The sequence below is a fragment of the Tachyglossus aculeatus genome, chromosome 2, assembly GCF_015852505.1.
Source record: "Tachyglossus aculeatus isolate mTacAcu1 chromosome 2, mTacAcu1.pri, whole genome shotgun sequence".
In the NCBI taxonomy this organism is placed as follows: Eukaryota; Metazoa; Chordata; class Mammalia; order Monotremata; family Tachyglossidae; genus Tachyglossus; species Tachyglossus aculeatus.
In genome coordinates, this window is record NC_052067.1 from 170,842,955 (window position 1) to 170,858,783 (window position 15,829).

Here is a 15,829-nt window from a genome sequence, read left to right on the forward strand (position 1 = left end):
ATGAGCAGACTAAGGAGGTGCACACAGTAAGTGGTCAACAAATACCATCATTATGAGTATGATTATTATTGTTATTATTAGGATTGAATGAATGAGCAGACTGAGGTGCACACAGTAAGTGCTCAACAAATACTGTCATTATGATGATGATTATGATTATTATTGTTATTATTAGGATTGAATGAATGAGCAGACTAAGTAGGTGCACACAGTAAGGGCTCAACAAATACCGTCATTATGATTGTTATTATCATGATTATGACAGTAAGCGCTTAACAAATACCGTCATTATGATTGTTATTATTAGGATTGAATGAATGAGCAGACTAAGGAGGTGCACACAGTAAGTGCTCAACAAATACCGTCATTATGATGATGATGATGATTATTATTGTTATTATTAGGATTGAATGAATGAGCAGACTAAGGAGGTGCACACCGTACGTGCTCAACAAATACCGTCATTATGATGATGATGATGATGATTATGATTGTTATTATTAGGATTGAATGAATGAGCAGACTAAGGAGGTGCACACAGTAAGTGCTCAACAAATGCCATCATTCTGATTGTTATTATTAGGATTGAATGAATGAGCAGACTAAGGAGGTGCACACAGTAAGCGCTCAACAAACGCCGTCATTATGATTGTTATGATGATGATTATGATGATTATTAGGATTGAATGAAGGAATGAGCAGACTAAGGAGGTGCACACAGTAAGTGCTCAACAAATACCGTCATTATGATTATGATTATTATTGTTATTATTAAGATTGAATGAATGAGCAGACTAAGGAGGGGCACACAGTAAGCGCTCAACAAATACCGTCATTATGAGTATGATTATTATTATTATTATTATTAGGATTGAATGAATGAACAAAGGAGGTGCACACCGTAAGTGCTCAACAAATACCGTCATTATGATGATGATGGTGATGATTATGATTGTTATTATTAGGATTGAATGAATGAGCAGACTAAGGAGGGGCACACAGTAAGCACTCAACAAATACCGTCATTATGAGTATGATTATTATTATTATTATTATTAGGATTGAATGAATGAACAGACAAAGGAGGTGCACACCGTAAGTGCTCAACAAATACCATCATTATGATTATGATTATTATTATTAGGATTGAATGAATGAGCAGACTAAGGAGGTGCACACAGTAAGTGCTCAACAAATACCGTCATTATGATTATGATTATTATTAGGATTGAATGAATGAGCAGACTAAGGAGGTGCACACAGTAAGTGCTCAACAAACGCCGTCATTCTGATTGTTATTATTAGGATTGAATGAATGAGCAGACTAAGGAGGTGCGCACAGTAAGTGCTCAACAAATACCGTCATTATGATTATGATTATTATTATTAGGATTGAATGAATGAGCAGACTAAGGAGGTGCGCACAGTAAGTGCTCAAACGCTGTCATTATGATTGTTATGATGATGATTATGATGATGAGGAGGAGGATTGAATGAAGGAATGAGCAGACTAAGGAGGTGCACACAGTAAGTGCTCAACAAATACCGTCATTATGATTATGATTATTATTATTAGGATTGAATGAATGAGCTAAGGAGGTGCACACAGTAAGTGCTCAACAAATACTGTCATTATGATTATGATTATTATTATTAGGATTGAATGAATGAGCAGACTAAGGAGGTGCACACAGTAAGTGCTCAACAAATACCGTCATTATGATTATTACTATTAGGATTGAATGAATGAGCAGACTAAGGAGGTGCGCACAGTAAGTGCTCAACAAATACCGTCATTATGATTATGATTATTATTAGGATTGAATGAATGAGCAGACTAAGGAGGTGCGCACAGTAAGTGCTCAACAAACGCCGTCATTCTGATTGTTATTATTAGGATTGAATGAATGAGCAGACTAAGGAGGTGCGCACAGTAAGTGCTCAACAAACACCGTTATCATCATCAATCGTATTTATTGAGCGCTTACAATGTGCAGAGCACTGTACTAAGTGCTTAGCGCAGTCATTATGATTGTTATGATGATGATGATGATGAGGATTGAATGAAGGAATGAGCCGACTAAGGAGGTGCCCCCTCGGCGCCCGCCCTCACCGGCCTTCTTGTCGTCGCCGTCGGGCCTGGGGGCCTCGCCCCGCAGCGGGAAGTCGTCCCCCTCGCTGTCGGCGGCGTCCGACCGGTCGCTGTCGCTGTCGTCGCTGCTGTCCTCGCCCTTGTCCTGCTCCATGTCCTCCGGGTAGCCCTCGTCCTCGCTGCTGCTGGACGCCTCCTCCCCGCGCCGGCCTGGGGTGGGAGGGACGGCGTCCGTCCGTTACGCGCGACCGGACCGCGGAGGGAGGGTGGGATAATAATAATGATAATAATAATAATAATAATGGCATTTGTTAAGCGCTTACTATGTGCCAAGCACTGTTCTAAGCGCTGGGGGGATACAAGGTGGTCCCACGGGGGGGGCTCCCAGTTTTCATCTCCATTTTCCAGATGAGGTCGCTGAGGCCCAGAGAAGTGAAGCGACTTGTCGCACGGCTGGCGAGGGGCCGAGCCGGGATTCGAACCCACGACCTCTGACTCCCTAGCCCAATAATGATGATGGCATTTGTTAAGCGCTTACTATGTGCCAAGCACTGTTCTAAGCGCTGGGGGGATACAAGGTTGTCCCACGGTGGGGGCTCCCAGTTTTCATCTCCATTTTCCAGATGAGGTCGCTGAGGCCCAGAGAAGTGAAGCGACTTGTCGCACGGCTGGCGAGGGGCCGAGCCGGGATTCGAACCCACGACCTCTGACTCCCTAGCCCAATGATGATGATGGCATTTGTTAAGCGCTTACTATGTGCCAAGCGCCGTTCTAAGCGCTGGGGGGGGGATACGAGGTGATCAGGTGGTCCCGCGTGGGGCTCACGGTCATAATAATGATGGCGTTTGTTAAGCGCTTACTATGTGCCAAGCACTGTTCTAAGCGCTGGGGGGACACAAGGCGATCAAGTTGTTCCGCGTGGGGCTCAGGGTTCTCGTCCCCATTTGACAGATGAGGTCACTGAGGCCCCAAGAAGTGAAGTGACTTGCCCAAGGGCACACAGCAGACCTGTGGCGGGGGCGGGATTCGAACCCACGACCTCTGACTCCGAAGCCCGGGCTCTTTCCACTGAGCCACGCCGCTTACTGTGTGCAGAACACTGTATTAAGCGCTTACTGCAGTAGGGGAAGCAGCATGGAAAGAGCCCGGGCTTTGGAGTCAAGAGGTCATGGGTTCAAATCCCGGCTCCGCCACTTGTCAGCTGTGTGACTTTGGGCAAGTGGCTTCACTTCTCTGAGCCTCAGTGTCCTCATCTGGAAAATGGGGATTAAATCCTCCTCCCTGCTGAAACAGCGAGCCCCATGAGGGACAGGGAGAGTGTCCATTCATTCATTCTTTCAATCATATTTATTGAGTGCTTACTGTGTGCAGAGCACTGGACTAAGCGCTTAGTACAGTAGGGGAAGCAGCGTGGCTCAGTGGAAAGAGCCTGGGCTTTGGAGTCAGAGGTCACGAGTTCAAATCCCGCTCCGCCACTTGCCAGCTGGGGGACTTTGGGCAAGTCGCTTCACTTCTCTGAGCCTCAGTGTCCTCATCGGGAAAATGGGGATTAAATCCTCCTCCTCCCTGCTGAAACAGCGAGCCCCATGAGGGACAGGGAGAGTGTCCATTCCATTCTTCACTTCTCTGAGCCTCAGTTACCTGATCTGGAAAATGGGGATGACGACGGTGAGCCCCCCGTGGGACAACCTGATCACCTTGTATCCCCGCCCCCAGTGCTTGGCACATAGTAAGCGCTTAATAAATGCTATTATTATCAATCAATCAATCGTATTTATTGAGCACTTCCTGTGTACAGAGCACTGTACTAAGCGCTTGGGAAGTCCAAGTTGGCAACATCTAGAGACGGTCCCTACCCAACAGTGGGCTCACAGTCTAGAAGGGGGGAGACTAATAATAATAATAATAATGATAATGATAATAATAATAATATATATCATATATTATATATCTGTAATATAATATATAATATGACGATAATAATCACTACCATGATATAATATAAATATAATAATGATTGTTATAATTATATGATATATAGATGTTATATACCTATCATATAATATATAATATGATAATATAATATATTATATGTCTATATTATAATGATAATATAAATGATCATGTAACATAAATATAATAATAACTATAATAGTTGTATAATATATAACATATAGATGTTATACATCTACAATTTAACATATAATATATAATATAATGATAATGTAATATATTATATATCTATAATATCATAGATGATATGATGATAACTACATAACATAAATATAACCATCATTATTATCATTATACAATATAAAATATACCTATAATATAACATGCATAATACATAATATAATACAATGATAATGATGTAATATATGACATCTACAATACAATACGCAGGATATACAATATAATACAATAATGATGATATAACATATTATATCCGTGGGATAACATTAGACTGTGAGCCCACTGTTGGGTAGGGACTGTCTCTATGGCTCAGTGGAAAGAGCCCGGGCTTTGGAGTCAGAGGTCGTGGGTTCGAATCCCGGCTCCGCCACAAGTCTGCTTGTGTGACCTTGGGCAAGTCACTTCACTTCTCTGAGCCTGTTCCCTCATCTGTAAAAACGGGGATTAAGACTGTGAGCCCCACGTGGGACAACTTGATCACACTGTATCCCCCCCGGCGCTTAGAACAGAGCTTTGCACATAGTAAGCGCTTAACAAATGCCATCATTATTATTATTATTACTTCCCAAGCTCTTAGTACGGTGCTCTGCACATAGTAGGCGCTCAATAAATACGATTGATGATGATGATAACATATAACGATTACTGTATGATGTGAATGCGATAATTATGATGATGAGCATATATTGCATAGAATGTAGATATTATATAGCTATGATATAATATATAATCTAATATAATAATGAGGATGCCATTATTGCTACTTAATAATACTAATGATACCGTTATTATTGTTAATTAATAATAATGATGATATCGTTATTATTATTACTATTATTATTATGGGACGGGACGGGACGGGACGGGGGGGGTGCTCGCCCACCTGAGTCGGGTCCGAAGGGGCCGTCCTCGTCCCTGCGGCGCGGGGGCGGGTCCACGAAGCCCACCTTGCGCCCGTACAGCTGCAGGACCTGGGGCGGGGGCGGGCCGGGCGGGGGGCCGGGGGGCTTGCGGCCCGGCGGCAGGCGGGGGACCCCCGGCCCCGGCCCCGGCCCCGGCCCGGGCCCCGGCAGCGGGAGGGCCGGCGGGCCCCGGCCGGCCGGCCCGTAGGCCGACGTCTTCTTCAGGATGGACGGCGGCTGGGCGCCGGGCAGCGGGATGTCCTGGATCAGGATGCTCGACGGGGCGTGCGGCATGTCCGGCAGCGGGATGCTCTCCACTTCCACGTGCTGGGCGTTCTGCCGCCGGTCAACAGGGGTCACGGGGGGGATAATAAATAAAGACGTCATAATAACAATAATAATAATAATAATAACGGCATTTATTAAGCGCTTACTACGTGCCAAGCGCTGTTCTAAGCGCTGGGGTAGATGCAAGGCAATCAAGTTGTCCCTCGTGGGGCTCACAGACTTAATCCCCATTTTCCAGACAAGGGAACTGAGGCCCAGAGAAGTGAAGTGACTTGCCCAGAGTCCCACAGCTGCTAAGTGGCGGAGCCGGCATTCAAACCCATGACCTCTGACTCCAAAGCCCGAGCTCTTTCCACTGGGCCACGCTGCTTCTCTAATAATAATAATAATAGCATTCAATAAGCGCTTACTATGTGCCAAGCACTGTTCTAAGCGCCGGGAAGGTTACAGAGTGATCAGGTTGTCCCATGGGGGGCTCACAGTCTTCATCCCCATTTGACAGATGAGGGAACTGAGGCCCGGAGGAGTGACTTGCCCAAAGTCACACAGATATATTCATTCCATTTCCTTGATAGGTTTTGTTGTGTCGCTTGTCTCTCCATTCAGTCATTCAATCATACTTATTGAGCGCTTACTGTGTGCAGAGCGCTGGACTAACCGCGTGGGAAGCCAACAGCGGGCTCACGGTCGAGAAGGGGGAGACAGACGATAAAACAAAACATATTAACAAAATGATAATAATGCTAATGATGGGATTTATTAAGCACTTACTATGTGCAAAGCACTGTTCTAAGCGCTGGGGAGGTTACAAGCTAATCAGGTTGTCCCCCCGGGGGCTCACAGTCTTCATCCCCATTTGACAGATGAGGGAACTGAGGCTCAGAGAAGTGAAGTGACTTGTTGGGTAGGGACTGTCTCTATATGTTGCCAACTTGTACTTCCCAAGTGCTTAGTACAGTGCTCTGCACACAGTAAGCGCTCAATAAATACGATTGATGATGATGATGATGATGATGATTCATTAAGCGCTTACTATGTGCAAAGCACTGTTCTAAGCGCCGGGAAGGTTACAAGGTGATCAGGTGGTCCCCCCGGGGGCTCACAGTCTTCACCCCCATTTTACAGATGAGGGAACTGAGGCTCAGCGAAGTGAAGTGACTTGCCCATGGTCACACAGCAGACGTGCGGCGGAGCCGGGATTCGAACCCATGACCTCGGACTCCAAAGCCCGGGCTCTTTCCACTGAGCCACGCTGCTTCCCTAATGAATAGGGAAGGAAATGAAATGAATAGAATAAATATGTACCAATAAAATAAATAAAGAATAAATACGTAGACACATATATACATATATATTTATTCTATTTATTTTATTTTGTTAATAGGTTTTGTTTTGTCGCCTGTCTCCCCCTTCTAGACTGTGAGCCCGCTGTATTTATTGAGCGCTTAAAGTGTGCAGGGCACTGTACTAAGCGCTTGGGAAGTCCAAGTCGGCAACATATAGAGACGGTCCCTGCCCAACAGCGGGCTCACAGGCTAGAAGATTCATTCATTCAATCGTATTTATTGAGCGCTTAATGTGTGCAGGGCACTGGACTAAGCGCTTGGGAAGTCCAAGTCGGCAACAGATAGAGACGGTCCCTGCCCGACAGCGGGCTCACAGTCTAGAAGATTCATTCATTCAATCATATTTAGCGCTTACTATGTGCCAAGCACTGTTCTAAGCGCCGGGAAGGTTACAGAGTGATCAGGTTGTCCCATGGGGGGCTCACAGTCTTCATCCCCACTTTCCAGATGAGGGAACTGAGGCCCGGAGAAGTGACTTGCCCAAAGTCACACAGATATATTCATTCCACTTCCTTAACAGGTTTTGTTGTGTCGCCTGTCTCTCCGTTCATTCATTCAATTGTATTTATTGAGCGCTTACTGTGTGCAGAGCGCTGGACTAGGCGCTTGGGAAGCCCAAGCCAACAGCGGGCTCACGGTCGAGAAGGGGGAGACAGACGACAAAACAAAACGATAATAATGCTAATGATGGGATTTATTAAGCGCTTACTATGGGCCAAGCACTGTTCTAAGCGCTGGGGAGGTTACAAGCTGATCAGGTTGTCCCCCCGGGGGCTCACAGTCTTCATCCCCATTTGACGGATGAGGGAACTGAGGCTCAGAGAAGTGAAGTGACTTGTTGGGTAGGGACTGTCTCTATATGTTGCCAACTTGTACTTCCCAAGCGCTTAGTCCAGTGCTCTGCACACAGTAAGCGCTCAATAAATACGATTGATGATGATGATGATGATGCCCAAGGTCACACAGCAGATGTGGCGGAGCCAGGATTCGAACCCATGACCTCGGACTCCAAAGCCCGGGCTCTTTCCACTGAGCCACGCTGCTTCCCTAATGAATAGGGAAGGAAATGAAATGAATAGAGTAAATATGTACCAATAAAATTAATAAAGAATAAATATGTACAAACATATATATATATATATATTCTATTTATTTTATTTTGTTAATATGTTTTGTCGCCTGTCTCCCCCTTCTAGACTGTGAGCCCGCTGTATTTATTGAGCGCTTAATGTGTGCAGAGCACTGGACTAAGCGCTTGGGAAGTCCAAGTCGGCAACAGATAGAGACGGTCCCTGCCCGACAGCGGGCTATCACAGTCTAGAAGATTCATTCATTCAATCGTATTTATTGAGCGCTTACTGTGTGCAGGGCACTGGACTAAGCGCTTGGGAAGTACAAGTCGGCTACAGATAGAGACTGTCCCTGCCCAACAGTGGGCTCACAGTCTAGAAGATTCATTCATTCCATCATATTTATTGATCGCTTAATGTGTGCAGGGCACTGGACTAAGCGCTTGGGAAGCCCAAGCCAAAAGCAGGCTCACAGTCTAGAAGGGGGAGACAGACGACAAAACAAAACATATTAACAAAATGAAATGAATAGAATAAATAGGTACCAATAAAAGAAATAAAGAATAAATACGTACAAACATATATACATATATATTCAGTCTATTTATTTTATTTTGTTAATATGTCTTGTTTTGTCGCCTGTCTCCCCCTTCTAGACTGTGAGCCTGCTGTTGGGCAGGGACTGGCTCTAGATGTTGCCTACTTGGACTTCCCAAGCGCTTAGTACAGTGCTCTGCACACAGGAAGCGCTCAATAAATACGATTGAATGAATAAATCTTCTAGACTGTGAGCCCACTGTTGGGCAGGGACCGTCTCTATATGTTGCCGACTTGGACTTCCCAAGCGCTTAGTACAGTGCTCTGCACACAGTAAATACGATTGAATGAATGAATCTTCTAGACCGTGAGCCCGCTGTTGGGCAGGGCCCATCCCTATCTGTTGCCGACTTGGACTTCCCAAGCGCTTAGTACAGTGCTCTGCACACAGTAAGCGCTCAATCAATACGATTGAATGAATGACCTCTGAGCCCCCTCTTTCCTCTCCCCATCCCCCCCCGCCTTACCTCCTTCCCCTCCCCACAGCACCTGGATATATGTTTGTACGTATTTATTACTCTATTTTATTTGTGCATATTTATTCTATTTATTTTATTTATTACTATGTTTTGTTTTGTCATCTGTCTCCCCCTTCTAGACTGTGAGCGCCTGGATATATGTTTGTACGTATTTATTACTCTATTTATTTATTTCATTTGTACATATTCATTCTATTTATTTTACTTTATTAATATGTTTTGTTTTGTCATCTGTCTCCCCCCTTCTAGACTGTGAGCCCGCTGTTGGGCAGGGACCGTCTCTACCTGTTGCCAACTTGTACTTCCCAAGCGCTTAGTCCAGTGCTCTGCACGCAGTAAGCGCTCAATAAATACGATTGAATGAATGACCTCTGAGCCCCCTCTTTCCTCTCCCCATCCCCCCCGCCTTACCTCCTTCCCCTCCCCACAGCCCCTGGATATATGTTTGTACGTATTTATTACTCTATTTATTTTACTTGTGCATATTTATTCTATTTATTTTATTTATTAATATGTTTTGTTTTGTCATCTGTCTCCCCCTTCTAGACTGTGAGCGCCTGGATATATGTTTGTACGTATTTATTACTCTATTTATTTATTTCATTTGTACATATTTATTCTATTTATTTTATTAATATGTTTTGTTTTGTCATCTGTCTCCCCCCTTCGAGACTGTGAGCCCGCTGTTGGGCAGGGACTGCCTCTACCTGTTGCCAACTTGGACTTCCCAAGCGCTTACTACAGTGCTCTGCACACAGTAAGCGCTCAATAAATACGATTGAATGAATGACCTCTGAGCCTCCTCTTTCCTCTCCCCATCACCCCAGCCTTAACTCCTTCCCCTCCCCACAGCGCCTAGATATATGTTTGCACGGATTTATTACTCTATTTATTTATTGTATTTGTACATATTTATTCTATTTATTTTATTTTATTAATATGTTTTGTTTTGTCATCTGTCTCCCCCCTTCCAGACTGTGAGCCCGCTGTTGGGCAGGGACTGTCTCTACCTGTTGCCAACTTGGACTTCCCAAGCGCTTACTACAGTGCTCTGCACACAGTAAGCGCTCAATAAATACGATTGAATGAATGACCTCTGAGCCCCCTCTTTCCTCTCCCCATCCCCCCCGCCTTACCTCCTTCCCCTCCCCACAGCACCTGGATATATGTTTGTACGTATTTATTACTCTATTTTATTTGTGCATATTTATTCTATTTATTTTATTTATTACTATGTTTTGTTTTGTCATCTGTCTCCCCCTTCTAGACTGTGAGCGCCTGGATATATGTTTGTACGTATTCATTACTCTATTTATTTTATTTGCACATATTTATTATATTTATTTTATTTTATTAATATGTTTTGTTTTGTCATCTGTCCCCCCTTCTAGGCTGTGAGCCCGCCGTTGGGCAGGGACCGTCTCTAGATGTTGCCGACTTGGACTTCCCAAGCGCTTAGTACAGCGCTCTGCACACAGCAAGCGCTCAGTAATGAGTGAATGACTGTGAGCCCCCCGTGGGACAACCTCATCACCTGGTAACCTCCCCGGCGCTTACGACAGCGCTGTAAGCGCTTAATAAACGCCATCATCATTATTTTATAATAATCCGGAATGATAACACGGAGTGGCTCAGTGGAAAGAGCCCGGGCTTTGGAGTCAGAGGTCATGGGTTCAAATCCCACAGCACGACAGCGCTGTGCACCTAGTAAGCGCTTAACAAATGCCATCATCATTATTTTAGACTGTGAGCCCACTGTTGGGTAGGGACCGTCTCTATATGCTGCCAACTTGGACTTCCCAAGCGCCTAGTACAGTGCTCTGCACACAGTAAGTGCTCAATAAATACGATTGATTGATTTTATAGCAATACGGGATAATAACATGACGGAATGAACGAAATGGGATGACTGAATGAATGAATGAATGACTGCGAGCCCCCCATGGGACAACCCATCACCTGCTAACCTCCCCGGCGCTTATGACAGCGCTGTAAGCGCTTAATAAATGCCATCATCATTATTTTATAATAATATGGAATAATAACACACAGGAATGAACGAAATGGGACGATTGATTGAATTAATGAATGACTGTGAGCCCCCCGTGGGGCAACCTCATCACCTGCTAACCTCCCCGGCGCTTACAACAGCGCTGTAAGCGCTTAATAGATGCCATCATCATGATTTTATAATAATACGGAATAACAACACGACGGAATGAACGAAATGGGACTGGGCGGAGGACCGGAGGCCCGGGGCAGGCAAGCAGGCGGGCATATTCATTCATTCATTCATTCAATCGTATTTATTGAGCGCTTACGGGGGGCAGAGCACTGGACTAAGCGCTTGGGAAGTACAAGTTGGCAACATATAGAGACGGTCCCTACCCAACAGTGGGCTCACAGTCTAAAAGTGGGCTCACAGTCTAAAACAGTCTAAAACATAAAACACAGTCTACAAAGATATATACAGCATATATACAATCTAATAATAATAATGGTGGTATTTGTTAAGTGCTTACTATGCGCCAAGCACTGTTCTAAGCACGCGGGGGGGGCTACAAGGTGATCAGATTGCCCCACTTGTGGCTCACAGTCTTAATCCCCATTTTCCAGATGAGGGAACCGAGGTCCAGAGAAGTGAAGTGACTTGCCCAAGGTCACTCAGCTAACAGGAGCCGGGATTCGAACCCATGACCTCTGACTCCCAAGGCCGCGCTCTTTCCACTGAGCCATGCTGCTTCCCAATGAGAATCAATCAATCAATTGTATTTACTGAGAGCTTACTGTGTGCAGAGCACTGTGCTAAGCGCTTGAGTTGAGACAGACAACAAAACAAAACATAGTAACCAAATAAAATAAATAGAATAAATATGGACAAATAAAATAGAGTAATAAATACGTACAAACATATATACATATAGACGGAGAAGCGACGGCATTCGTTAATAATGAGAAGGCCGATGATAGCATTTGCTGTGTGACTTTGGGCGATCCCCTTGACTTCTCTGGGCCTCAGTGGCCTCATCTGGAAAATGGGGATGGAGACTGGGAGGTCCAGGTGGGACAACCTGATCACCTTGTATCCCCCCACCCCCCGGTGCTTAGAACAGTGCTTGGCACCTAGTAGATGCTTAATAAATGCTATTATTATTATTTAATAAATGCTATTATTATTATTGAGTATTATTATTATTATTATTATTATTATTATTAATCATTATTATTTGGAGTCACCTTGACGGCGTCGCAGTACTGGCTGAGCTGGGTGCGCTTCTGCTCGTAGTCAATACCACATATTTGGTATTGACTATTGATAACGGTGGTGATATCAATTCATTATTAATAATATGAATAATGATGATAATTAGTATTACATGATGAATGATCATATAACTATATGACTGTTATAATTGATGGGGGGTTTTCTTGGCCACAATATGAATAATTAATAGTCACATAAAAACTACATAATTGTTCTTTTTGATGGGGGTGATTCGTGGGCCACACTATGAGAGTGATGGAATATTGATAATGATAACAATTATTATTATTGTATAATTAATAACCATATAGCCGATGCTTAATAAATGCTGTCATTATTATTTAATAAATGCTATTATTATTCTTATTTGGAGTCACCTGGACGGCGTCGCAGTACTGGCCGAGCTGGGCGCGCTTCTGCTCGGAGTCAATACCACGTATTTGGTATTGACTATTGATAACGTTGGTGGTGATATCAATTCATTATTAATAATAGTAATAACGATCATAATTATTATTATATGATGAATGATCACATAACTATATGATTGCTATAACTGATGGGGGGGGTTTCCTGGGCACACTATGAATAATTAATAGCCATATAAAAACTACATAATCATTCTTTTTGATGGGGGTGATTTCGTGGGCCACACTATGAGAGTGATGGAATAGTGATAATGATGACCATTATTATTAATTACATAATCAATAACCATATAATAACTACATAGCCGACGCTTAATAAATGCTATTATCATTTAATAAATCAATGAATTATTAAATAAATTAATAAATATTATAAATAACTGGTAATTATTCTTAGATTATTATTATTATTATTATTATTATTATTATTATTATTATTATTATTATTATTTGGAGTCACTGACGGCGTTGCAGTACTGGCCGAGCTGGGCGCGCTTCTGCTCAGAGTCAATACCACGTATTTGGTATTGACTATTGATAACGTTGGTGGTGATATCAATTCATTATTAATAATATTAATAACCATCATAATTATTATTATATGATGAATGATCACATAACTATATGATTGCTATAACTGATGGGGGGGTTTTCCTGGGCACAATATGAATAATTAATAGCCATATAAAAACTACATAATCGTTCTTTTTGATGGGGGTGATTTCGTGGGCCACACTATGAGAGTGATGGAATATTGATAATGATAATAATTACTATCATTATATAATTAATAATTATATAATACCTATATTGTCGATGCTTAATAAATGCTATTATTATTATTTAATAAAGGCTATTACTATTATTATTTATTCTTCTTATTTGGAGTGACCTTGACGGCGTCGCAGTACTGGCCGAGCTGGGCGCGCTTCCGCTCGGAGTCAACACCGCGTATTTGGCATTGACTATTGATAACGTTGGTGGTGATATCAATTCATTATCAATAATATAAATAACGATGATAATTATTATTATTATATGATGAATGATCATATAACTATATGACTGTTATAACTGATGGGGGGTTTTCTTGGCCACAATATGGATAATTAATAGTCATATAAAGACTATATAATCGTTCCTTTCGATGGGGGTGCTTCATGGGCCACACTATGAGAGTGATGGAATATTGATAATGATGACACTCATTATTAATTATATAATTAATAACCATATAATAACTATATAGTCGACGCTTAATAAATGCTATTATTATTTAATAAATTAATGAGTCATTATTTAATAAATTAATAAATATTATAAATAACTGATAATTATTCTTAGTTGATTATTATTATTATTGTTATTAGGAGTCACCTTGACAGCGTCGCAGTACTGGCCGAGCTGGGAGCGCTTCTGCTCGGAGTCAATACCACGTATTTGGTATTGACTATTGATAACGTTGGTGGTGATATCAATTCATTATTAATAATATTCATAACGATCATAATTATTATTATATGATGAATGATCACATAACTATATGATTGCTATAATTGGTGGGGGGTTTTCTTGGCCACAATATGAATAATTAATAGTCATATAAAAACTACATAATCGTTCTTTTTGATGGGGGTGATTTCGTGGGCCACACTACGAGAGTGATGGAATATTTATTTATTTATTTATTTATTTTATTTGTACATATCTATTCTATTCATTTTATTTTGTTAGCCTGTTTGGTTTTGTTCTCTGTCTCCCCCTTTTAAGAGAAGCAGCGTGGCTCAGTGGCAAGAGCCCGGGCTTTGGAGTCAGAGGTCATGGGTTCGAATCCCGACTCTGCCACATGTCTGCTGTTTGATCTTGGGCAAGTCACTTAACTTCTCTGGGCCTCAGTTACCTCCTCTGGAAAATGGGGATGAAGACCGTGAGCCCCACGTGGGCCAACCTGATCACCCTGCATCCTCCTCAGCGCTTAGAACAGTGCTCTGCACATAGTAAGCGCTCAATAAATACGATTGATTGATTGATTGATTGCTTTGCACATAGTAAGCGCTTAACAAATGCCAATTATTATTATTATTATCTTAGACTGCGAGCCCACTGTTGGGTAGGGACCGTCTCTATATGTTGCCAATTTGTACTTCCCAAGCGCTTAGTCCAGTGCTCTGCACACAGTAAGCGCTCAATAAATGGTGATGATGATGATTGATAATGATGGCAACTATTATTGAAAACCATATAATAACTACATAGCCGACGCTTAATAAGTGCTATTGTTATTTAATAAATTAATGAATTAGTATGCAATGAATTCATAAATATTACAAATGAATGGCAACCATTATCCTTAATTATTGATTATTATTATTATTATTAATTGTTATTATTTGGAGTCACCTTGATAGTAATATAATATAATTGATATAATTAATTAATATTAATAACGATCATAATTATTATTATATGACGAATGATCACATAACTATATGATTGCTATGATTGATGGGGGGTTTTCTTGGCCACAATATGAATAATTAATAGTCATATAAAAACTACATAATCGTTCTTTTTGATGGGGGTGATTTCGTGGGCCACCCTACGAGAGTGATGGAATAGTGATGATGATAATAATTACTATCATTATATAATTAATAATTATATAGTGCCTATATTGTCGAGGCTTAATAAATGCCATTATTATTATTTAATAAAGGCTATTACTATTATTATTTATGATCCTTATTCGGAGTCACCTTGACGGCGTCGCAGTACTGGCTGAGCTGGGCGTGCTTCCGCTCGGAGTCAACACCGCGCATTTGGCGTTGACTATTGATAACGTCGGTGGTGATATCAATTCATTATTAATAATATAAACAACGATGATAATTAGTATTATTATCTGATGAATGATCATATAACTATATGACCGTTATAACTGATGGGGGGTTTTCTTGGCCACAATATGGATAATTAAGAGTCATATAAAAACTATATAATCGTTCCTTTTGATGGGGGTGATTCATGGGCCACACTATGAGAGTGACGGAATATTGATAATGATGACACTTATTGTTAATTATATAATCGATAACCATATAATAACTATATAGCCGACGCTTAATAAATGCTATTATTATTTAATAAATTAATGAATTATTATTTAATA

The 15,829-nt window shown here is 41.8% G+C and overlaps 1 protein-coding gene across 1 annotated transcript in view; it reads right to left on the minus strand.

Moving 5' to 3' along the window:
- WBP11 (WW domain binding protein 11) overlaps positions 1–15,829 on the minus strand; it is a 43,253-nt gene that overhangs the window by 8,745 nt on the left and 18,679 nt on the right. Inside the window, 2 exon segments of the mRNA XM_038770028.1 lie at positions 2,114–2,302; positions 5,169–5,523. Coding sequence (XP_038625956.1) covers positions 2,114–2,302; positions 5,169–5,523 — 544 coding nt within the window.